Raw genomic sequence first — 25717 nt, 5'->3', positions numbered from 1 at the left:
ATTCCACAGAATTTGAATCTGCATAACGAGCGGCCGTAGCTCAGTGGTAGAGTGCAATATTTGCATACAGAATATTCCATGTTCAATCCTTGGCACCTCCAGCCTGTGAAAAGCCTCTGTGCAAGACCAGTCAGGGTAGAGGGTACTGGGCTAGATAAATAGAGCAGTGCTAGTCCCACCCACCATGTTTCAGATGGCGATGGGTGATTGGACATACAAAAAGTGCCTCTCTCATTGACCTCAGTGGACGGGCAAGATTAAAGTAGGGCAGATGGCAGTCCTTTAAATATCCTGGACTGAAACAAATAGGGTTTTAAAGACAATGACTTTGAATTTTGCCTTAAAACAGTATGGTAGCAAACCTGATTTTTTTCCCCCTCAAGGGGAATACAATTCCATCCAAAACCCATTGCTAGACTGTCAGTCCTTAGTAACCAAGAACACTCCTGATTGTTCAGATTAAATTCATTCTAAATACTTATTTTCAGGGATGTTATAGTGACAGTAAGTATTCCGAGTAAATGTCACCATTGGTTCCCAGTCTGATTGCCTTCTCTTTATCAAAATAAATATAATTAAAAAGTTTCCCAGAGACCTTCTGTGAAGCTCAATCCAGGGACATATCTATAAGAAATGCTCACAGTTGCCTTGTAGAGCACAGCTTGGCTAATCAGTGATGTGGGTTTTCTGGAATAATTTTCTGATGTCCTTGTAGTGTTATCTGATTTAGCAGATTGCCCATGTTAATTCGGGTCTCAATATATATTAGTATTTGAACTGAAATTTGATTAGAGAAGAAACTAAATAAAGCACAATTAATATGGCTTAAAATTGGGCTTAAAAAAAATCTATAAAAATCTACCCATGTACACATAGATCATAGATTTGTAGAGATGAAAGAGACCCAAAGGATTACCTAGTCCTGCAAATGCAGGAATTGCAGCTAAAAAATAGCTGACAGGTAGATTTAAACACTTCCAATGAAAGAGAGTCCCTTTCCCTTCCAATGTAGTCCCTTTCCACTGTTGAACAGCTCTTACTGTCAGAAAGTTCTTCCTAATGATTAGTTGGAATCTCCTTTCTTGTAATTTGAACCCATTGGTTCAGGTAAAACATGATGCTTTACAAATAGCATTCTAAAATAAACACAGGAAAAACAGAGGAAGTGGGAGGGAAATGGAGGCAGAGAAGAACATGGTGGTTTCAATTACACACACTTTGACTTAGTTACAGTAAGGTATAGTTACTGGGGTGAAGGGGCAGCAATTTCAGAGAGTACAGGAAAAGGGAAGTTTTGAGCGAGATAATGAATAGGAATGAGTTTAGGAGACAAATTGTGGGTGGGTGCCATAATGATTGAAAAGGGTATCTCAAGCAGAGTTTGACATGAAGTTATGTTCAAACAAATTCAAAGCAGTTATTCTTACTGGAATACTTGTAAAAGTTTGGACAGTAAGATGTGCCTCCCATGCATTCTTTACATTTAAGGAAAAAAATATTGAAGGCTAATGCAGGAAAGCAAATGGAATAGCAACCACTCACCGATCAGCAGCATATTTTTTTTTTGAGAAATACAACTCTGTATTCAGGGCATATAGTTTGAAAGTTCATAAACTGTAAGCTTGATTTCATTGTATTAAACTAAAAGCTTCTTAAGTAGGTAGAAAAATTACTTGCCATATGAAGCACCAAAAAAGAACCCTAGCATTATCAAATGGCTGCTGCCCAACATATGGTTACTTCTACACCAACTGCTGAATTTTCATCGTGGTTTTAACATTGCTGTATGATTAATGTTATCCCTCTAGGATTTAGCTGCATTTTGCAGTGAACAAATAGTTTACCACAAGCAAGCTGAATGAATGCATTCTTTGACGAGAGATAACAAAGGCCATAATTGAGAAGCTTTAGTGTGTGTTGGGTTGGCCTGATTCAGTTGACCTTGTGCAATTTTTTAAAACTCAAAGTGAGCTGTGTGTGCTATAACTGATCCAGGTTAAAATAAAATAAATATTAATTGAGACCTAGGAATCAAAGAGGAATCTCTGTGTGTCCATGAGAGAAGTACAATGAAGATCTGAGACCTCTCCCTTACTCCCCCTCCTCTTTCCTATCTGCTCTTTTTATGAGCAGGCAAGTACCTGAATTTATTTGCTGGTTTTGCAGGTTACAACTCAAGAGAAGTCCATAAAGTCACTGCTGCCTGCTGTTAACATGGATGTGTGTGTTACGCACAGTGGGCAATGCAGTTGTGCAAGAAATTAAACTGGACAAAACTAAAACAGAACAGAACTTTACTATACTTTCATTTTATAATGAAATGCTAACAGTGGCCAGTGCCAGAGGCATCAGTACATTAGAGAGAACATAAACAGACCAGAATGCTTAATTTCCCCCATCTGCTCCTTGTCTTTGACAGTTAAGTATCATTGTAATGATGTGGCCATTGCTCTCCAAATCCAGTAAAGACTACAGTTCACAGTCCTAGTTAACCTACAAGATTCTGGCTAAGTGAGACTTGACAGTGGCTTGCAGACATTGCAAGCAAGTTATTTTTAAATTTTAAAATAGATTAAATGTATGTAGTGATCTATTTTAAAAAGCAAAATCCCAAAAATATTCTGAATGGAAATATCAAATTAATGTTTTACCTGAGATCTTAAAATCAGTAAAAGGGAAAAAAGGGGGGAAAGAAAGAAATTAACACTACAGCCTAAATGCAGTGTAAACCTAGAAATTATAATTCATAGTAGTAATAATCCATGAACTGAATCTAGCAGTGATTTCACTTAAAGATATCAAACAGCACAAGAGCCCAATGTATCATATTTGTTCCTTGTTCTGCTTGGAACTCATTCCTATATGTGTTTGCTCAGAAATCCTGCTGGGTTCAGTATGATTTGCTCCCAAATGTGAATAGAATTTCCAGCCTTATGGTGCGGTTGTATACTTGTTGAGAATTCCTACTGTGTTCAAGGGGGATTGCTCCCTAATAAGCATGTTTAAGAGTGGTACCTGTTGCATATTTAGAATTGGGGTGGACATTCTTTTCCCCAGTCAAACTGTATAATAAACCAGAACATATTGCTAAAAAAATGAGCAGTAGCTTTGGCTGATCTTCAGATCAGTCATATCTGGAGATTGCAGAAGCCAGAGTTTTAGTAGGTATATTTGGCTAGGACTGTATAGCTAGTCCTCAAATACATACACTTGGCTGCCTATTGGCCACCAGGCCAATTTCAGAGTTGTATTTCTGACACACAAACCCCTAAATGGCATAATAGGGGCCTGATTATCTGAAGAAACACCCCATATTGTTCTGGCTAGGCTTTGTGGTTGGAGGCTCCTCTGGCAGTGCCATTGCTGACTAAAGTCACAAGATGACTCACCAGAGGGTCTTGGCAAGAGCACCCTATTTGTGGTACATTCGCTCCCCTCAGAACTTCACCTGGTTAATACTTGTCTATATTTATGCACCAGCTAATGACTTCCCTCTTCTGCCAGGCCTCTTAAATTTGTGGTGCATGTGCCTGCATTACAATGAGAGGTGTTCCTTGTGATACTTGACAGATGGATTAGTTACTACGATTAATGGTTAGTTAGTTGATTGTATATTTACTTTTGTATATTTAATTTTGTGAGCTGTCTCAAGATCACTTCTGATGAAGGGTGGGATACCATATAACACACACTCTTACTTGCATTGCTTCCTAGTTTTAAGTTTTTAATGGTGGGATTCAAATGTGGACCACACTAATTCCCCTCTTCTTTTCATTCAGAACTGTTTGATAAAGCTTGATGAGAATGGATATTCTGCTATAGTTGGTGACTTTGGCTTAGCAGAGAAAATTCCCGACTTTAGGTAAGTAGCATTGTCAGCATGAATCAAAATGAGGAATATTACTGCAAACATAAAATATGGGGGAAATCCTCAGCCGTGGGAATAAAATGGCAAAGAAATTTAAAGGTACAGTCTGAAAATTCAGTAAAACTTTTAATCTGTCAAACAAGTAGTGACCATTCACAGCAGCAGGTATTGGTTATAAGTTATTTTGCAGAATCAACTTCTCATTGGTAATACCTGTAGTGGGAGAGAGAACCATTTTGTATAATCAAACAGAATTAAACTTGCCAAACAGGGCAAACAAAATCAAATATGGTTATTAGTTCTAATTCTTCTATTTTATGTTAGATTTCCCTTTGAATTTCTTCTAATAGAGAATGGCAGCTTTTAGATCAGCAGCAACCTGCAAAACCAAAGCTGAAGAAGAACAGGACTGTATTCCACCTGTTTGCAATTATTGGCTTTTTTTTTAGCCCGCCTATTTATATTTTCTCTCTTGTATGCCCAAGTGTGTATATGTATCTGTCAAGTGAGGATAACAGTCCCAGCAGCAACTTATGAAATGGACTCCAGACCATGAAAGCTTATGCCATAATAAATTGGTTAGACTTTAAGGTGCTATAAGCCTCTTTGTTTTAGCTGCAATAGACTAAGACTATAGTTGCTCTGGAAGTTTTTACCATGAGTTTGCATAGTGGCTAAATGAAGTCATCTCCTAAAAAAGATAGATGTTGGTGCTCGCCTTGACGTGCACCTTTTGATCCTCAGTGTTTGCTGCAGTATATGTTTGCTCAGTGATGACTATAAGTATTTTGCACATGCTCAGGTATATCTTCCTTTACATGATCCGCATTTGAGTTCTCTCACTGAAATCAGTTCCTGAAAGTTCCATACAGTTCTTTCAGATATCATCACGCCACTTAGAAAACTTTCTCCTTGCCTTCCTGTTTTTCATTTTCTTTTTTAAAAAAGATATCAAAATGGTTTAACTGCTGTGTAAAGTACCATGAATACTAATGAGTGGGGTTCTGTAAAATTACTATTTTAGTGACTATTTTGACCCTGAACATGCTTCAAGCAGTTATGCAAATCAGTATTGTCATATTCTTCCCATTGGATAAGTTAATGAACTGAACTAGAACAGTTCGGGTGAAACAAAATTAAACTAAAAAATGTACTGACTTGACACACCTGCTCTATAAATATGGAAATGAATTATTTCAATTTTCAGGAAGCTTCCTATCATGCTTCCTAAGTAGAATACTTTTCTGAATTGTCAAGGGAGAAACTACTGAATAGTCAGATTTGTCATGGGATATTTTGTTCAGGCTAAGGGTTATCTGCTACTGAATGGTGTTCTGAAGTGTCAACTGTTGCCTGTTAATGATATCTGAAGACTTGCTCTGAAGAGCCTAGAATATGAAGAAGCCTTTCAGGAGAAAGGACAGAAGCTCTTTTGGCTTGCAGTGGTACTCTGGCCACTTCACACTTCACCTCTGCTCTCTCCATCACCTTCTGTTGTCCAGACAAATAGAATCAATATGAATGGCAAGAGAACAGCTTGTACTTGTTCCCATGCTGAAAGTGAAAGGAGTTGCAAAGAAATGCTTAATTTGCCAGCTTCTAACCACCTCTCTCTTCTAATGCTTAAAGTGAGAAACTGCCAGTGGTGGGCTCTCCTTACTGGATGGCACCTGAAGTGCTGAGAGATGAGCCATATAATGAAAAGGTTGGTCTTCTTTAATTAAAAAGGTAAAGGTACCCCTGCCCATACGGGCCAGTCTTGACAGACTCTGGGGTTGTGCGCCCATCTCACTTAAGAGGCCAGGGGCCAGCGCTGTCCACAGACACTTCCGGGTCACGTGGCCAGCGTGACATCGCTGCTCTGGCGAGCCAGAGCCGCACACGGAAACGCCGTTTACCTTCCCGCTGGTAAGCGGTCCCTATTTATCTACTTGCACCCGGAGGTGCTTTCGAACTGCTAGGTTGGCAGGCGCTGGGACCGAGCAGCGGGAGCGCACCCCGCCGCAGGGATTCGAACCGCCGACCTTTCGATCGGCAAGTCCTAGGCGCTGAGGCTTTAACCCACAGCGCCACCTGCATCCCTCTTCTTTAATTATACATCAGTTAATAGATACTGGGTTGCTGGTTGCCTGGCATAGTTGGGGGTGGGGAATTTGTGAGCATCTGTAGCTTTAAAGCTGTTCTAACATGATAGTAATTAATACGTTTAGCTGAATGGGTCCTACGTAGAAAATTCAGTTGGAATCTGCTCCTTCCTGAACATGATTTCAGAGTTCTGTGATCTCATCTGAATAGAACGACAGCACTTTTTATTTCATTAAGTGGAATAAATATCCAAGGTTTCTGTTTTTCTTAATTTTCAGAGTAGCAAAAAATGGGTTTCTCAACCTTTACAGTTTTATTATGACAATAAATGCTTCTAGATAAGCAAGTAAAAAGCAGCACAGCATAAATCATATGAAACCCTGTGCCTGCAAGTACCTAGCTGAATTATCTCAGATGATAGGTATGATATGCTATAGGGGAGGTTGTTTTCTCTAGTCATACACATGCTGTTTTGTTTTGAATATTGCACAGCAATATGTTATGTACTTTCTCTTTTCTTTGAGTAGTATTTTCTATAGCTCTAAATACATTTGGTAATTGGTTGGATGAGCTCTCTCTCCCAATTAATACTGCAACATTTTCTGATTTTCCTTGTTTGGAGTGGGCAGTGGGGTACATGTACATTAGATGTACATTATTTTTAAGCACACCACATTTTTTCCAGGCTCTCCCAGACTGAGCTTAAATATGTTCTTCTGGTTTGCAACAAAAGCCAGTTTTGCACAGTACTGATTAGCTGGCCGCAACCACAGTCACATCTTCTCAGAGCAGTTTTAAGAGTGAATAAAGGTTAGCCATTTTTTAAAAAGTATAGTAAACACACACTTGATCATATAACAATACAAATTGGGCATCCTACCTGAAGCATGGAAGGAAAGGGAAATAGGCAATTGGACTTTGATCTGGGGGCTTGCACACATGCACTGAGCAGCAGAGATGGGGAAGCAGAGAGCACCTCAAAGTTGAAAAGTCCACATTGAGCCCTGTTTACAGGTACATCTCTGGGTCCTAAGATACCTTTTCAATGAATATGCTTTTATGCATTATCCCTTAGGAGAAGGGAGTGAGACTGCCACTCTGCAGGCCTAGGTTTTAATTGCTTGACCTAGAACTTTGGCAAATGTTGGAAAGTAAAAAGTGTGAACACCTTAGAGGACACTTTTGTCATGTGAATGGGGAAGGGAGACCCTACCAGATCAGGCAGCATAGGAGTGCCTGTAATAAAGTTGTGGTCATGTTTTCTTTCTCCCCCTCCACCCCTCCTCAGGCGGATGTATTCTCGTATGGCATCATTCTTTGTGAGATTATAGCAAGGATCCAGGCAGATCCAGACTATCTCCCTCGCACAGAGGTAAGCAGAGTGCATTAACAAGGACTGGAAAGGGAAGAATCCTCAAGAATTTCGCTGGGTCATTAATGTTTGCAGAGTTGCTGAACACATGGTGAATGACCGCTGTATAAGTCTTCTAAGAAAGCATTCATCCTCTGCTACAGTTGCATGCAGAGACTGGCACTAACCCCTTCTCTCCACTCCTTCCCCATTTAAAGCACATAATTATACTTTGCATGTCAATGCTACATCAGGAATTAGTCATGAGCTTCTATAATATCTGACTGGTATAACCCAAAGCAGGTTATTGATGGTACCTTATTCACTGAAAGAGGACTATCTGCATAGGAATCCTCTTCTAAATTAGAAATACATTTTGGTATTGGCGAGTTGCCTCACTACCTCAGATGCACTTCTGCCTTTTCACAGGAGAGCAGGATAAGAGAGAAGTTGTCATGTCCTATCCTACCTATTCAGAAAGTTCCAGGTTCAACCCCAGGCATCTCCAGTTAAAAAGACTAGGTAGGCACTGATTTGATAGACCTCTGCAGGAGACACTTGAGAATTACTGCTAGCTGAAGTAGATGATGCTTGGCCAAATTGCAAGTAGCCTGACCTGGCTTAAGGCAGCTTCCTATGAAATATTCTCAAACTGAAAGTGTAGGAAATGTTTTCTCTTTGTAAGAGAAGGGGGGATTTTGAGGCAGTCATCTTGCCTTGGAGAGAACTTATGAAATTACCAACTCTTAAAGTAGTCCATGCCAAAGTTATTGCAAAACTAGATGCATTATGATGCAAGTTGAAAGTTTTCCTACTTCATCACAGATACGTTATGCAGTTTATTTATGCATTTTAAGCTGTAGATGGCTAAACATTGTACAGTTAGGAATGTCAGGTTATATGAACTGTGCTTCAGATAAATTCAGCTCATATGGCAGAATGTTTAGGAGACAGTAGGTATACCTCAGTGTCCATACAAGATCAAGGCACAAACTGAGACAAGAAGAAATTACCCTTTCCCCTTGCCATTGCTCATATCTACATAGGAACCTTGTATTTGTGTTAGAGCACTAATAGATGTGATTTGGTGTGTTGCTTGTATGGGGAATAACCTATATATGTAATTCATTGTATTGCTTAAGTAGAGAATTATTATCTGTAATTCCCTTTCATGCTTTGCCTTGTAACACTGTCTTCATGATTTCCTCATTTCCTCGTCTAGCACATCTTTCCTCCCCCCTCCTCTCGTGTGCCTCAGTTGTTAACTTTTCCCTTCCTTTTCTTTTTCCACCTCTACTTGCAGAATTTTGGGTTGGATTATGATGCTTTCCAGCACATGGTGGGAGATTGTCCCCCTAACTTCCTCCAGTTGGCCTTCAACTGCTGCAATGTGAGTATATTTAAAGGAAAATAATGGAATGAGCATATTTCCTAAAACAAAACATCAGTACACTGAGTCCTCTGGTAACTTGGATAAATGGTTCATGAGGGACTTGGAGGAGAGGACATCTATACAATCTAATGTTAGATTTCTGGAATGCAAATAGAATATTTTAAAGCAAAGAGGATATTTTAAAAGTTATAGTTCCTCTTCTCCACATTGCTTTAGATGTATGGCTTTGTCAAAATGAAACATCAGTTAATCTTTCTTCCATGTAACATAACAATATGCCTTAAAGATGGTGCCTGTGAGAATTAATTTATAAAAAAACCAAGAAAATAATGTTTTTGTAACATAGTGCTATGTGTACAGATTTTTCTTCATGACTAAGCTCTTATGTATCTTGTCACTTATTTTGTTAATAGATGGACCCAAAATTACGTCCTTCATTTGCTGACATTGGCAAGACACTGGAGGAAATTCTAGGGAACTTGAAAAGTGAGGAGGCTGAAAGAGAAAGAAAGCTCCTAAATCTGGACAGCGCAGATCGAAAACCCATCTCAGTTTCCAAAGGTAGGCATCAAGGGGAATGAGCACAAAGCTGCTCCGATTACTAATCAAGGATAACAAAAATTGTATTATAGAGGGTTCCTTTCTTGAATTTTTGATGGGGAACGTAAACCGGAAATAATACTTTTATTTCTAAATAAGAAAACTTGACTTGAGCTACATTATCACGAAATTCAATATTGATGTTGCCTTGGGGAAACAAGGTGTGTGCCAAAGCCCCCTTTCCCCAGACAGGCCCATGGAAAAGGTGCAACTCTGTCCCAGCCCTGTCAGTTCGGGCTGGGGAGAGAAAAGGAAGCTGCTCTGTTTGCAGTGGCAGTAGCAGGACAGTTGGTATGATGGACACTCTGCAAGTGGATCTCCAGGATGTTGTCTTGTCTTCTCTCTGCCACGCCCCATGTGTAAATGTGAATTAGAATTGCTCTGCTTAATGTCATTAAGGGACATCTTGACTAGTGGAGTAAAATAATCCTTTGTTTGGTGTCGTAATCCTTGCAGGATCAGAGGAGGTGCCACTTTGAGAACAAACTTTCCCCCATACCCTAATATCATTTCTGAGACACCCATTTTTTATGCATCATAGGCTATGACAGATGAAGACCAGTTCTCACAAATGCTTTGTTGCTTGACATTAGTCCTCTTACTTTATTTTTCAAAGGGAACATTTTATTTGCATATGATGTAAACTTTTGATCGTTCATCTTTTTTATTCTTATTTCCCACTTTTTCTAAAGCCCAGCTCCGGTGGTACCCAAATTCTAACTATATAGACCTCAAAAGGAAACTGTTACATAAGTAACTACTAGCTGTTAGTAGCTTTTTCTGTAGCTTGCACTTTTGGAGTTTAAATATCTAATTTTAGAAGCAAACAAGGCTCCTGGTGTCTGCTGTGCCCTTGTGAAACAGATTCCAGGAACTTCATCCAAATTAAGCTCTTCCTTGTTGGCTCGGGATGTCTGACCTTTAACCAGAGGCTGACTTATTGCAAAGTATTTCCTAGGGGCTATATCAGATCAGTTTGAATTATTGCAGCTTTGAAGACTACTGCTGCAAGTTGGTCTGTGGAAACTGCGAGTGAAATGAATCTAGGGACTGAATACATTGTTTTGGGCCATAGGTGTCATTACCCCACACAATAAGGATTGAGGACTGTATGGAAAAGTGCCTTCATTTGAACAGCAATAGCCGCTGGCAGCTTGATCCAGAGTACACTGGGTTCTTCATTCTTTGCAATATTAAGGGCACTGGAGACATGTGAGGAGAGCTGTACTTGGCTTTGCGCAAATGAGGAAGCGCTTTCATATGTGGGAGATACATGTGGACCCTGAAACTTGTTCAAAAGGTTTCTGTATCAGTGCTGGTGAATTGCAAATCCTTTAATGTACCCAGAAATATGTATGTTTAACATAATAAAACATAGGAAGCATTGGTGTTAGGATTGGATTGTACCTTCTTGTAAAGCATCACACTGCCCCCTGGTGTGCTTAGAGAAATTGCAGCCAAAATTTGGGTACCTGTTCTCAGTTTTGAGAGCAAGCTGTTACATGGCTGGGACAGCTACTTTCCACTTGACCTTAATATTTGCAGTTGCTCTATTTAGTGATGCATTATTTACATGTATTTAACAGATTTTACCCCCAAGCCCAACTGCTGTGTGTCATAGTTTCTGCACTGGACTATGTGCTGTTTCAAAGCTGATGTGGAATATAACCTCTTCACTTCCAGAGGGAGGTATTATTGTTTGCCTTCACCTTTCAAAGCACAGGGGTGTCTTTGCTCTAAGGAAACCTCACGTTGAAAACATCAGCCTTTAGTAGCATGAATTTGTCTTATAGTCTCATGAAATGGTGGCTGTCCTCCTCAACTCTTGTTCTTGGGAACAATCTGCTAGAGCACAGAGCACAATAATAGAATGGGAAGGCTATATCTCCTGTTATGTTGGCCGTTGAAAATACTTGTCCACAGATAAGACTTGTTATTCTGTCTTCAGTCTTTAACAATTGGTACTTCATTCCCCTCTAACGGTCTATGCAGAATCAAGCTTAAAGCAGTAAAATGTTGACTTAGAGAAAATATTTTGGATGAACATGAGGAGTTAGAGATCATATCAATCCTTAGATTACTTTAAACACTATTTATTGGTACTAATATTCTACACTAGACCTTTACTTCCTACTTATGATGAATAAAAAATTATTTAGATCTCAACTGATACAGAATTCCATGTGAGTCCATACATTTCCAAGGTGTGGGGTTTTGTGGAAGACTGAACAGAATGTCATATGTACACTGGTGATCTTTTTCTGTATCATTCTAATCCTGTCACTAGCAACATCCTTTAAGTCTGATTTTCTTTTTCTCTCCATTCTAGGTTTACTAGAGAGGGGACAAGGAGTAAAAAGGCTAAGTTCACTGGATGACAAGATTCCACCTAAATCACCCCGTCCACGGCGCAATATCTGGCTATCGCGCAGTCAGTCAGACATATTCTCTCGCAAACCTTGCCGCAAGATAAATGTTCAGGATCCCTACTATACACCAAGCAAAGGGGCAAACCGGAAAGTCAATCCTTTCAATTCTAGGGAAGACTTGAAAGGTGGAAAGGTCAAATTTTTTGATTTGCCAAGCAAATCTGTGATATCACTTGTATTTGACTTGCACTCCCCGGAGGCAGAAGAATGTCTAAAGATGAACCAGACCCCATTCCGGCAAACTTCTAACACTGACTGGCTGGACTCCTCTTTCCTTCCTGCAAGACGGAGCAGATCACTTCCAGGATCTCTTGAATTTGTGCATAAAGATTATAGAACATTTGGGGATCTCTCTTCAACCATTAGTAGATGTGATCCTAGCCAGCTGGGGGCTGAAGTGCGGCAGAAGCTACTGAGCAGCAGTCAATATGGAGTGTCTGAGATTCCTCCTTTTCAGGCCAAACATCATAGGCAGGACTCGCCTTCTCCTCCTCTGCAGGAGGAAGAAATGGACTATTCTGATGGACTGGAGCCCCAAGATGAAAATGGATACTGCCCTGTAAATTTTGCTAAGGAAGCAGAACTCGGAAAGCCCAGGGGGCAAGTTGCCCAGAATGTAGATGGTATCTTGGCACATAATTTAGACCATTCAGATAGTAGATCCTCAGAGATGTTTATGAGCTGCATCTCCTCTGAAGATATGGAAGTTGAAGATGAAACTCAAAGGAACATGCCTTCCACTAGGTCAGAGTCTTCCAAACTATTGTTCAGTGTTAACCCTTCTCCACAGTCTGGCAGAGAAGCCTCTCTTTTTGAGGCAGTGGATAGTGACATCTCAAATCTTGTTTCTCTGCCATCTTCAGATGCACCAGCATCAGTATGCGAGCAATCAAAATGTGACATTTAAAGTTCAGCCATGATACCATGGTGGCATATTCCTCCCAACTTCTTTGCTTTTTTAATTTTTTATTTCAGAATACTCTAGCAAAGTGTAGCAACCAGACCAGTCCATTTGGAGAGACAGCATGTATATCAGTGTGTGAGAGATCATAATCCCTTACCGTACCTCAGGAGGCAGCTACTGCAGGCAGAAGGGGAGAACAATGTCTCCATGGAATGCCTGGATCAATGCAGGGCCATAAATTTGGGATCCTAGGCTTGCCTCTACTTAGAAGCCATTTTCTGTCTGTGTACACAGCTTAGATCCCATTGAAGAAATTCTTCTAAACTGGGCAGCATCCTTTAAAAAAATCTATAAAACCTTGTGTCCCTTCTTGGGAGCTGCTGAGCCATCTTATTGACCTCTTATTGAGTATAACAAGATGGAAACTGGCAATGCTGGGACTACATAGATAGATAAGGTGGTAGCATCCTGTACCTCTGTTATAATGACAGGTTCATAGTGCTGGCCTGAAACCCAAACTTCCACTGAAGAAAGTCAGACTTGACTGCTGGAGCTAAATTTCCTACCTCTTCCAATCCAGTTTCAAACACTGGAAGCAAACAGCTCAGATTCCTATTTCAAGCATTCCTTGTCCAATTATTACTTGCTTTGGTCACCTTAATACCATGACCAAGAAAGAGGTCGATCCCATTTTCCTTAAGCAATAATAGGTGCTGTGCAACCAAATGCCTATTCAGTAAATATGAAGTGCACAAAGAGGATGAACAGCTGTGTGTTTGTAACTCTTCAGTATCTCCAATTCTATATTGTAGAAGAAATTAGGTATATAACCATCCAAGTGTTTGACATGAGAGCTCTTAAAAAATAAGCCAGCCCTTCCGCATCAGCATTCTCTTAAAATCCAGCTCCGTCCAGCTCTTTGTGCAACTCTTCAATCAGCCTCTCCATGTGGGTCAGTCACACACTCTGAAGAGATGTGTGCACATATGGAAACTTGGTCTGTATTTGCATTTTGTATAACTTAAAAGTACCTCACCTGAGATTCCTCCATTGGAAGACGGATGCTTGTTCACTAGACTCTAACTGTAGCTGCAGAAATAGTACTTCCAGTCCTTACTGGTCTCTCTGAGTATCAAGTCTAGCACAATGCTCAAAGTAGAGAGAAGTTAGTATGTGCTGAATAAGAGGGATTGGAGTCCCAAGTCTTGACTCTAGTCCCTTATTTTAATATAATAGGCTAATGAGAACTCCCCTGTGGGGAAGAAATAAAAAAGCAGTGCTGCTTCCTGATGTGTGTAGATGTCCTCTCTTATTAACCCCTCAAAAAGGAACCATAAAAACGGTGAAAGTCCACAAAATGTATCAAGCAATAACTTGGGGATCACAGATATGGAAATATTTGAAAAACAGGTAACAATATTTTGCCCAAGAGTTGCTTGTTGCAACCTTGACAGCAGTAACATCTTTTTGCAATCTATGCTTATTTATATAGGAGCCCTTAACCTTGTCAAGTTCCTTCCAGAGAACTCCCCACAGCTATTTTTTTGCATGCATTTTTTTAAAGACAGTGAAAAATAAATGTGTTACCATCTCACTGCACACTTAGGATATAGTAACATTTTGTTCCTCCAAGGAACACTCTTGATCAGTGCATGGATACTGAAAGAACTGAGCACTGGAGTCTGCTTTAGAGGCCATGAAAGGAGTCCACACTTCTGCCTACTCTGGTCTGCGGTTGATGTGTGAGCTCCTAGAACCCTGTAGCCTTTAGATGTTTGACTTGTGCTCTTACTGTTTTGTGAAGATTTAAACAAGTGGCCTCTCTAATTTTGCTTCATCTATGTTTTTCCTGCTTTCATGCAGTTTTTCTGCAAACAACCTATCAGATGTGGTATTCTTTCATGAGCTGGGGAAAAGGGTCGCTGCTTATATGGCTGCTCTGCATTCGTAGCAGACTGCTAGTGCAAGGCTTTAGTCTCTTATCCTGGTACAGAAAGCATGACATTTCTCCAGCCCACACTGTAATGGAGTTCTTTTTGAAGGAGCTTGGTGGAAGCCAATTCCTTGGTCATTGTGTGGCTAAAATTAAATGTATGCTATCCACTTTTACAACATGCAAGAGCCCTGGCCCCATGGCCTTCTGGGTATGCAGTCTAGAGCCAGTATTGCAGAGCAGCTGTTGGCCATTAGCTGTAATGAATACAGATTGTGGCAAGACAGTGGCAGTGCTTTGTACAAATACAATAGTGAATTTTGCTTTTATCATGTTTTTGATTTGCTGACAGATGCATCTTGCTTTCTTACAAGCGACCTGCAGACCCATCTAAGATCCCCAATCTGTTTTTAATTCACTCAATCTTTCTATGTTACATTTATTAAACACGTAATAGCAGCAATACTTGTGACTGATTGGTGAAAGATGACTGTGTATAATTGTATGTAACAAATTGCTACCCCAGCAGAAGACAGGAGTATGATAGGTTATTCTTGGTTGCTGTATCTTGTCCAAGAACACTGGTATTTCTTGCCAGTTTAACTACAGACACTTGAATAATTCCTCTTTGCACTTAATGCTGCTGTTTATACTGCATGTCACTACATTTCTATGCAAAAATAACCTTTGGGGGCAGCCAAATATTTGATTAAGGTTTAAAGATCTTTGCAAGGTCTATTTTCATATTTATGAAGGAATTTTATGTCTTAATATTTGCAGTCTGTAAATAGCTAAACTTTGTCATTAAATCTTAGGAAAAAAGTCTGTAGCCTGTGTATAATTTAACACTGCCAGAAAAGAATCTTTACGAAACATTTTTCTAATACTGCAGATATTTATGGATGTGTAAAGAAGGCAAATATTGGTTTTTATGTTTTACTTGGTCTGACTTTTTTCCTGAACTACAGCAGCAGTATGTTTTACTGGAACTGAAATAAGTAACCAAAGATGAATCTAGTTTAAAGTATTTGAATGTTTTCTTTGTCAGTTTTTGTAAACTGTTTCCCAATTTGCTTTCAGAATAAAAACAAATAAATCTACTTTTGTGGTTGAAAAGACAGAGCTAAGGAAGAAAGCTGTAGCCTGGATTCAGCATCCTCTGACCGCCAGAGCAAGAGCTGCTGCGCTAGCATAAGGGCGAGAATAATGCTTGAGCAGTATGAAATCCAGTGAAACAGTTGCATTTCTTGTGCAACTTTTAAGGGATGAGATAGTCTGCTTCTTTGGTAAATGTCTGATTTCACAGAGGTTCCTTTTATAGTGTTTCATGCTACAAAGACAGTTACTATTTATTTGTTGCGTGGAATTCAGATTTCCCCCAAGAAGCTGTTTCTATTTCCAACTACCCAACAGTTTGCGGCTTAGAAAATACACCCCCCACTTTCGTCCTGATCTTTCATCAAAGCTGTGCTTTGAACTAAAGTGTCATCATTCTGTTTCCCCCAGTGGTCAAGTCACATTTCCATAAAGTCAAGAAGCAATGCATAAACAGTATCCTCCCCAACACAACAGGTATTCAGACGCATACTGCTTCTGGCCTATTTCATGTATTTGGTATAATATTTTTTTCAGTCATTTAACCCAGTAGTCATCACAACATCTTATGTCAACAAATCAAGTTATATTAAATACTTTTATAGTTGTCCTGAATGAACTTAGGATGCTTGGCTCTGCTACTTATGTGAACAGGACCTCTGAGGACTAGCAGCTATAACAACCTCTTGTAACACATGCAGGGCTAGCCCAAAAGGCTGTAGTACACCAGTGTTAGCAGTGGGCGTTATGGCACCAGTTCAGGCAAAAGTGGTAGATTAATATGTTCTGCTCTTTTCCCCGTACAACTCCTTTGTAGCTGAAACCCACAGATCACCATCAATTAGGAATATTAGCAATAAGTGGCAACCAGTGAATTAAAACGTACCATTAGTGTTAGGAGCAGAAAACAAAAGTCAGAAAAGCAAAAGCAAAATAAATTCAAGTGGAAGGAAAAGATAGAGAAGCTTAATGTATAAATGTATTTGGGTGGGGGGGAAGAGTAAGAAATACTGGATAGATTTAGAACTTATGGCTGATCTGTACTGCAGATGTTGATGAACTATCATCACTGGCCACACTTGTGGGGGCTAATGGGAGTTGTAGTTCAGTAACATCTGGAGAGCGACAGGTTTCCCACACCTGTACTGATTTAGTTGTATACCAAGTTTGCTTGGTAATTGTGCTATGACAATAAATTCTAAGCTGCAATATGCAGGAGTGTCAGGCACCCACACATGGAAGCTTTGCTCCTCCCTTTGTGTGATCTGTGAAACAAGCCAGGGAATCCTAGTTAAGCATGGTTTCCTATGAACAGATGGTTAATAACTGCCAAACAAGCTAAGATATATAAGCAAACTTAAAACCTTTAACTCCATATTTTGGCTTGTTTGGAAGCCATTTGGGCATAACCAGGCACTATGATCAACCAAGGCTTTCTGCTTGTTCACAAAAAGGAAGTTCGTGCGCAGCTGATACTTGGGCATACTATACTTCTACTGAGATCAGATTGGTCAGAGGGCCAAACTACGACAGCATGGGGAGGCCACAGTCTTTGCAACTAATTGGTGGAAGGATCATTTGGCCTGAGAAAGAATACTAACAAAACAGACTGTTTTCTTTCCCTGCTAAAACTAGTGGTGACAAAGTTGAGTAAGATTAAAAGCATTTTATAAGTAAAGGCAGCCAGCAAGAGATTAAACCTCAGCTGTAACTGCATTAGTTGGCTGGGCACATTTCCCCTATACAAACGTGACTTTAAAGGTAGCATTTGTGAACTGATTTTTGATCCTTTGTTGTTTCCAGTAGGTTTTACCTAAAGTACACTCCAAGGCTTGAGCAGTTTGATTTAGTTTGAGAACAACGAATGCAGAGTATGATGCAGATACCTTCCTCTGCCCTTTGCCAACTAAGGTTCACAGAAGCCCGTCTAGCTTCTTACTCATTTATTCTGCAGCAAACGTACCACCAGACAGGCAAGTGGTATGGGTAGAAGAAAAGCATGAAACCTATTTCTGAAATTCTCTTGCCTCTTCAAGCTCTTGTGCCATCCTCTGTCTCACACGTAGCTGCAGTTTTCTACCTCGTGCGGCAAGAGTTTCACCATTATTGTTACAGAAAAGAATAGGCCGTATCTAACCAAATCATTGCACACACTGCCAGGTTGCAGAAAAGTCAAGAGCACATGGGGGGCATGCAATGGGAAGAAAGGGAACACTGTTGCACTTGTGGAAGTCATTCAGTGCACACAATTATTTGGTTGGATACAATGCAATATTTCATAAAGTGATATGAGCAACAGCTAGTCTACTGCAAGAGACATGTTGCACTGTTGGTGCCTTGTTCAAAACAGACCTGCTGAACCTCAAGAATGTCTTATAAGCAGCAGAGTCTTTTACTAGGTTTTCTGCACATGCCTTGTACTAGGCACTGATGAGGCCCATAGAATTTTAGTTAACTACTTTTCCAACCCACCCAAAGAACCAATCATCAAACCAATGATCTTAATTATATGACTACCATGCACATTTTAAAATATGCAAATGCTGGGCACAAGCAGCAGGGTGGGATGAAAGCACCCCCACTGCCACATACCCTGGAGTCTGAATGTTGTTCCTTCTCCCATTCCTCCCTCTGTGATTTGCATCTTTTTGAATATGCACTTTAATTGAATTTACACAATATTGTATCTAGTTTGGTATGCTGCTGCATACTTACCAATATACAGTGGTTCCTCTACTTACGAACACGATCCGTTTTGGGGTGCTGTTCACACCCCAAAAAGTCCATAAGTGGAGCGCTGCTACTGCACATGCGCGCAGATCACTTCTGCGCGTAGCGAACCCAGAAGTAAACACTTCTGGATTTGCCACGTTCATAAGCTGAAAAGCTGCAACGTCAAGCAAACTTGGCACAAGGTTTGACTGTAATCCCCAACAGGCTCCGATCTGAAATTTAAATTGCACAAATACTGCATAGATACAAGGTTTTATACTACTATAAATATTGTTACTTATGTATGGAAGCTGTTTGGTCTTTGTATGCAAGAGAAGTGGTCTCCACGGTCGTTACAAAAATAAGCTTCTGGTTCTCATGCTGTTGGTTTGAATGAGTGGATTAAATTAATATGCTATAAATTAGAGCTCCTCCTATAGCTCTCCCATGTTTAAAACAGTTGCCTGGTCCTGTGTACATAAAGGCTCTACCTTTAACAAACAAAAATGGAAATTCTAGTACTGTACAGAGTAATTTAATTGTGCAGATATTTAAAAATAAAGTCACAGTCTGCTGCTTTTGTTTGATGACTGTGGGTAGAAGCTGTTGCTATTTTCAACAGCTCTTATGTAAAGTCCAAAGTAGGAGGGTTCCTAGCTCTACTTACTAGCCCAAGCCAATTTCATCTTCTGGCTGTGAGCTTTGGAGGATTTAGAAAACAAACTTTTCACTATCTGAAGGGGGACAGACTTCCCACTGAGGTACACTTTGTTATGGCAGTCCGGCAACCAAGGCCCTTCACTCGAGTCTTTGTGTTCATCATTTTTGAGCATATGGACGTAGGCAATAATGTAACCTGTCATGAAGGCATCAAAGCCAGCCCGGTGAATACCACCCTCTGAGCAGCCAGGCACTGGCGCCACTGGGTTCTGGGTGCCAGACAAAGCCGTCACTACAGAAGCACACTCTATCTGGACTTCTGGTCCTGATCCTTCAGTCCCTGCTGCCCTTTGTTGTGGCCCATCTTTGGATGGTGATAAAGTGGTGCCCTCATTGTCTGTGGCACTGGCTTGTTCCTCATCCATCTTGGTATCAGTTGCCGTGTCAGAGCCTAGTTCTCGTTCCACATCCATAGAACTCTCCTCATTACTGGATACAGTTTCTGTGCCTGCAGAATCTACAGTAGGATCAACCATGTTGCTTAAACAGGACTGCTTGGATGGGGGACCATCTTCCATATTGCAAGTCGTCTCTCCTTCCTTCTCAGGGCTTCTCAACACAGGTTCCTTTGAGGGCTCTACAAAATTTTTCCGATGCTTCCACTTCTGCTTCCTTTTCTTCCGCTTGTCCTCTTTGTGGTTCTCATCTTCATTAATTATTAAGTCAATGTTGTGAGACTGTGAACACTTCAATCCATCTGGGCACCAGCCATAGGCCTGCAGGGGGAGAGTGAGAATCATTAGCACAGTTGAGAAAATATCACTGGATCTTAGATACCCTGCAGCAGTGATTCTCAAACTTTGGTCTCCAGCTGTTGTTGGACTACAGCTCCCATCATCCCTAGCTAGCAGAACCAGTGGTCAGGGATGATGGGAGTTGTAGTCCAACAGCTGGGGACCCAAATTTGAGAAACGCTGCCCTAGAGCAACTTTCAACATTAACTTCTAGATATTTATCACATTTGTGAGATTGTGCCATGCTAATTAACCGGAAAATAGCAATATTTAAAAGACTATTCTGGATCATCCAAACCTCATGTATTACTTGCAGGCTTCTGGGCTGGGCCACTGTTGAGAAAATATACTGGACTAAATGGACCTTTAGCCTGACCCAGCAGGTCTCTTGTGTTCCCTAGTAAGCTCCAAGATACCATCATTATTAAAAGGTAGCATCTCTCCATTTTTATCAGAAAGCTGCAGAAAGGTACCATGCTTTAAAATTGACCATAATACCAGCATAAGCATTTGCCTCCCACTGCCACACACACATCCAGCCCAAGAGCCTGTCTATCATTCTAGACAGCTTGTCCTCATAGTCCCTATCTGAAATATCCACCACACTGAATGAACTATTTACAATTTACTATTTGACAAACTTTCAAGATAGAAGGTAGACAGAAGTAATACTTACAGAAAACGTCTGACAGATGGTGACTTTGTTTGCAGGGTCAAGCCCAGATTGGCTGGCATCTGATAGGGAACAGAAGCGATAATCGATGTAGGAAGCTATGCTGTCTGGGTAGTTGCAGAACTCTATGCTGAGGTGCTGCTTTTCTGAATTCTTCAACCTGTAGTTTTCTCGCTTGCTGGAAGGCAAGAGTAGCATTAGAACCTGGAACAGAGGCTGTGTCAGAGCAAGGCGATCAACTGCCCTTCAGGACAGACTCCCCTATGTACTCATAGGAAAGCCCCCTGCATGTAGAAAAATGAGCTAAAGCGGAAATAAGAATATAAAAGATACATAGCATTGCTTTTTAGAAGAGAAGCACAGACACATGAAAATGCTATCAGCACAACTGCTTGTTCCCCTGACTGCCAGATACCTGGAACACCATAACAGGGTATGAGCATCTTCCCAAACTAGTACTTTTCTCTAAGCAGAAGGCAAAGCTCTCATTTGATTATTAGAATAAGGGAGTGGGGAAACGGAGAAAAGGGAAGAGAAAACCTGAGGCGTTGTTTAGTCAGTTCCACACATTTCTACTAGTTTCTTCTGTTAGTAGCCAAGCACATGAAAAACCCTAGCCCTTCATTCTGCTGCAACAGAGAACTTAAGACAGGAGCCCTCTTCTACCGCATTAGGCAGATGAGACTGTTGCAGTCTCTTTTTCAAAGAACTTTTGCTTCATGCCACATTTTGAAGATACTGAAAAATTGAGTGAGAATCCTTGCTGTATTTTAGTGTTTTAAAGGCACAGCATGGAATGTGACTGACCCTTCATCTCTTGGGTCCTCTGCATGTGCCAACAGAGTAGCGTTTGTGGAGACCATAAATTATGGCTAACTGCCAAGGCCAGTCAAAATTTTGTGGACTGGAATTAAGTAAATCCAGTCCTCAGAATCCAGGCTCTAGTATCAAATAGAAGATTTCAGTCTCCTAAGCAGTACAAAGAAATGCAACTCATTTTCATTATACATCTTTAGGCACCAGGTGAAAACGTTCCTCTTCAACCAGGCCTTTGGCCAATTGACATCCAATGCCTTTTAAAATGGGTTGTGGAAGGGGCGATTATTGGTTTGTTTTTGTTCATATTTCTATCATGTATTTTGTGTCTTTTATATTGTAATTTTATGTTGTGAACCACCCTAAGATCTACAGGTATAGAGCAGAATACAAATTTAATAATAATAATAATAATAATAATAATAATAATAATAATAATTTAAACTCATAAAGAATTTCTGCTGAAAGCTGTAGCAAGAGAACAACTAAAGACAAATAGCAGGCAAGTACATGCATGTAGAGTTATAAGTTTGTAGTGGAGCCTGGGGTTTAATTGAATCACAATTAAGATTTAACTGAATCACAGTATTTGCCCCAAATGCACCTAAATAGAATAACCTATATGGAAAGTAACAAAGTCACTAACTGAATATGGTATTCATACTTCTTGTCCTCCACCCTACTCATTCATACCCAAAGCAGACCCTGTTCCAGTAAAAATAGAAGAGCAGCAGCCTTGGACCCAGCAGTTGGGTTCTCGTTACTTAAAGCCCAGGAGCAGCATTCAATGATGTATGCCTGCTTACCCAACAGAAATCAGCCTGTGCAATGGAACTTCCAATTTCTATTCTACCTCCCACACCCATGTGCTTCAAAAACCTGGTCCCTCAAAGTAGATTTGGGGAGTACATGGGGGAGGTGAAGGGGGGAGGGGAGGAAGGAAAAGCCTTATTATGTGATCAGGCAAATGTCCACCTGTGCTACAATGGATCTCAGCCCAAGAATTCTTGTCAGGGTGCTTACAGCTTGACCTGACGAGATACCTACCATTTCTTGTAGGCATACTCCAGGTAAGAAGCCACAAAACGTGCCTCAAACTCGGAAGCATACTTGGTGTCATAGATTCCAGCTGGGAACATCTCTGAAAGATCAGCAGTGAAGGTGCCCAAATTGTCAGGAAGGTGAGCATAAAAGCACTGGTACAGGAAAACCAAATCTATCAGGCCATTGTGCAGAATGAGGGGCTTCTTGGCTCGGATCAGTTCCAGGAAAAAAGTACGGACGGTCTGGCTGTGGTTTTCATTTCCCTGTGAGAGCAAAGAGGGGATAAGGTTAGCTGGCCTCATTTCCAAAGCCTACACTAGTTTCTCTGATATGGGAACAGCCTGGATAAAGATGAGCCTCAGCAGCGTTGGGCAGTCACTGCAGGCAAAGGCAGCAGAGGTAAATGCAAAAGAGGGTGGCATTGATCCCCTGGAGTTCCCTTCACCTGTTTTGATGGTACAAGTCTACAGGCCAAATTCTGCCACTGCTTATGGATTCATGACCCAGGTTCTAGTGCAGAACAACCACACCTAGTTTTCGCTGAGGTACAGCCTGGAAAAGGCAGGATGCCCACCACCACTCTTTCCCGTACTCTAGGCAGAGATGGTGCTTTATTCATCTACCAGAACTGTCAGATGAAAGTGCAGGACATTTCCCACCCCTTCAGCTCAGGCCCTGGTATGTGTTCCCAGGCTTATTTCTGTGAGGGCACTTCTCCTCTAGCTCAATGGTGAAACCAGCTCTGCCTGGCTCCGAGGCTTGTTTTAGCAACAGGCAAATCCCAGGTGCTTCCTTTCTGTGGCTGCTAGCAGACTGACTCTTCCACAGAAGCTCCACAGAACTACTTTGACTAGGTGGTGGCCTTGTTGGTGAAGCATCAATTCAGCCCCATGACACTGAAGTGTGAAATGTACTGTGGGTTGTTAATTGATGTTAATAAAGGTTTTTTAAAAATACATGTGGATAATTCTGATTAGCAAAAGAAGTGTGAAATGCAAATGAAGCCAAGCAGGTATTAAGAAAGAAACCAGTTACTTTCTCATTGTGGTCTCACCTCACTTATATCTTACAGTAAAGAGTCCCCATACCTTGTCATTGCCTCTGTGATAAGGAATGCCCTGAGAATACTGCTTGTTGAAGTCAAAGCCATGTTGCACCAGGAACTGAACTGACTGTGGTTCAATGATATAATCCTCCATACAGAGCAGGGTCAGGTTGTAGATCTGGGAGAGGTAGGTGTTCTCTGACTGCAAATACAGGCCAGTTCAAAGAAATTGAGAGCAGCACAGAAAAAGTGCAAACAGTAACATCCTAGAAATCAACAACTACTTCCTTTAGTGTCTAGAATCAAAACTGATCACTTTATGCATTGAAGACTGAACCTTCAATACACCATCCTCTTATAAGCAACACATTCTTAACTCAGAAGTAGAATTAGGGTGAAAGCCAGACAATGAGCACTATACCTTATCAGGAAGATGTTTGAAACAAGCAATTCCTAGAGACAAAATGGAGCGTGTTCTGGCAGCACTGCAAACAGATTTGTATCGTTCTTCAATACACCTGTGGGGAGAAGCCTCAGGCAGCTTAGTAGGAAATTTAGACCACTGAACCATAGCTTCCCTATTGACATGACAAATTTCACCTTCCCATTCAAGATCGAGACCAGCCTAAATTTCGAAGCATATTAATAGCATGTGGGCCTGTTCCCCACAGCTTGCATATTTCCTGCCCTCAAAGAACTGATTACTCCAAATGGGCAAGCACATTAAGCCATCCACACCCACACAGAGTCAATGAACTGCTTCCACTGTGAATCCCAATAGGTCCATTCAACTAGTGTCTGGTACTAAGTTGGGGAAAACAAAGACTCCTGAAAGCGTCGGCAGACGCTCCACAATACTGTCCATATTCAAGGACCTAATAATTCAGAACAACAAGAATGAGAACATCATGCTTCAGAAAGGACTCACACAGAAGCAGCACATTACTTACTGATTCAACAAACTCTTCCTTGTTCCAAGCCCACTAAGCTCCTATGGACAAAGATAACAATTAGATTTCTACTCCATGGTAGAATAAGTTATGTAAAATAAGTTGTAGCTCAGTGTTGCAGTTTTACATGTACAAGGTTCAAGGTTTAATCCCTGATGTCTCCCATGGAGAGCTGGAAAACTCCTGTCTGAAACCCTGGAAAGCAGTATAAAGAATAGGTAGATAGACCAATGGAAAAATTAAAGAAAATGGTGTCAGCTTTCCCTAGCAAAGACAGCACCCAATTACCATCAAAGTTACAGTCCCCGCCCCTACCCTTTTTGAGAAATCACAAAGAAGGGCAACTCTACCCACCGTGTCAATAGCTATAAAGCTAGATGTTTTGATGGCCAAGAGCATGGATGGCCAGAGCTCCTTGAAATTATCATTCTGGACGTCGATGACTGGCACTTTCAAGGAAGTCATCCTTATGCAGCTGTTGGGACACAAAAGATTAGACACGCATAACTTTTAGAATCCAATGGTTAATTTTGCTTTGGGGATACCAATGACTAATTTAAAAAATCCCAAACCACAGATTGCTCCCTGCATATATCAAATAACAACAACTCAGGAAAAAAAGAGAGAACAGGAACCGCTGCTTTATATGGCAAAAAACCCAAGAGGCCCAGGTATAGTAAATGCTTCATCTCGTTAAAGCTCAAACCAGAACTAGAACCGGAACAGTAAAAACTCATCAGTACATGATCCATAACGTGCACGTTATAGGTGAGATCAAGTTTAAAGCTCCGCTCCACCACCATTTCCTGGTCCCTAGCCACGAATTCGTTTAGGAAAATGCACATCGTCTGCGCAAGAAACCGCTGAGCACAATACCTCCTCCCGGAAGGTGCTTTCGAAAGACCTTCTCTTACCTTCGAGAAGTGACACCTGCGAGTTACTTAGACAACCGCCATCTCCCTTGTCGTTCAACTCGCCAGCTTCCGGCGCGTCCTGCTCTCTGGGGTCCTTCCTCTAAGGGTGGCGCGTAGGCCTAGCTGTCTTTGCAAGTGCCTTTCGCCGGATCCAAACCCACTCATTCTCCCCTGGCCGATAATCTCCTTAGCTCACTCAGCTGTTCACCAGCCCAGCTTTGCATTGCGAAGATGTACTCTGAAAATGCTTTTTGCGCTTGGATAGGGTGGGATGTCTGAGTGTGTAAAAACTACCCTACTGCACCAAAGTAAAATTCGCATTCATTGCTCTCTGCCCACGATTTGCATGTGGCGTCCGGAAGGCAGAAGGATAGCAATACTAAGGGCTGGAATCATAACCCTACGTATCTGAATGAGGCTCATTGAATTATGCAGGACTTACTTCTGAGTA

General features: G+C 41.0%; 3 protein-coding genes across 4 annotated transcripts in view; 2 read left to right on the top strand and 1 right to left on the bottom strand.

Moving 5' to 3' along the window:
- The window catches only part of TESK2 (testis associated actin remodelling kinase 2), a 51916-nt gene extending 36253 nt beyond the window's left edge, over positions 1 to 15663 (top strand). For both annotated transcript variants that reach the window (XM_081915996.1, XM_081915995.1), the window contains exons 6-11: positions 3780 to 3862; positions 5498 to 5573; positions 7242 to 7325; positions 8608 to 8694; positions 9111 to 9258; positions 11627 to 15663. In XM_081915996.1, coding sequence (XP_081772122.1) covers positions 3780 to 3862; positions 5498 to 5573; positions 7242 to 7325; positions 8608 to 8694; positions 9111 to 9258; positions 11627 to 12633 — 1485 coding nt within the window. In that variant the 3' untranslated portion in view covers positions 12634 to 15663. The remainder of the gene's footprint in view (positions 1 to 3779; positions 3863 to 5497; positions 5574 to 7241; positions 7326 to 8607; positions 8695 to 9110; positions 9259 to 11626) is intronic.
- Positions 15664 to 18889: 3226 nt separating this feature from the next.
- TOE1 (target of EGR1, exonuclease) lies at positions 18890 to 25377 on the bottom strand. The gene is made up of 8 exons (XM_081916511.1): positions 25267 to 25377; positions 24707 to 24827; positions 24353 to 24393; positions 23824 to 23920; positions 23446 to 23604; positions 22361 to 22620; positions 20501 to 20675; positions 18890 to 19806 (listed from the first exon to the last, which is right to left on the bottom strand). Exons 2-8 carry the CDS (start codon positions 24815 to 24817, stop codon positions 19030 to 19032), a joined length of 1620 nt encoding a protein of 539 aa, XP_081772637.1. The 5' UTR covers positions 24818 to 24827; positions 25267 to 25377; the 3' UTR covers positions 18890 to 19029.
- LOC309372713 (selenoprotein Pb-like) overlaps positions 22429 to 25717 on the top strand; it is a 32182-nt gene continuing 28893 nt past the window's right edge. Inside the window, exon 1 of the mRNA XM_081916517.1 lies at positions 22429 to 22438. The gene's annotated coding sequence lies outside the window, so the exon portion shown is untranslated. The remainder of the gene's footprint in view (positions 22439 to 25717) is intronic.

The sequence above is a fragment of the Podarcis melisellensis genome, assembly GCF_964234715.1.
Source record: "Podarcis melisellensis genome assembly, chromosome: 6".
NCBI lineage: Eukaryota > Metazoa > Chordata > Lepidosauria > Squamata > Lacertidae > Podarcis > Podarcis melisellensis.
The sequence above is the reverse complement of the archived record's forward strand: the minus strand, read 5'-3'. Positions and strand labels throughout refer to the sequence as shown.

Bases quoted from the DNA above. Each gene is read 5' to 3' on its own strand.
- TOE1 (XM_081916511.1), bottom strand. From the start codon at position 24,817: ATGACTTCCTTGAAAGTGCCAGTCATCGACGTCCAGAATGATAATTTC. The intron at 23,605-23,823 runs GTATAGTGCTCA...CTGTATTTGCAG, and splicing joins TCAAACATCTTCCTGATAAG to TCAGAGAACACCTACCTCTC. The intron at 19,807-20,500 runs GTAAGTATTACT...CTCCCCCTGCAG, and splicing joins CCATCTGTCAGACGTTTTCT to GCCTATGGCTGGTGCCCAGA.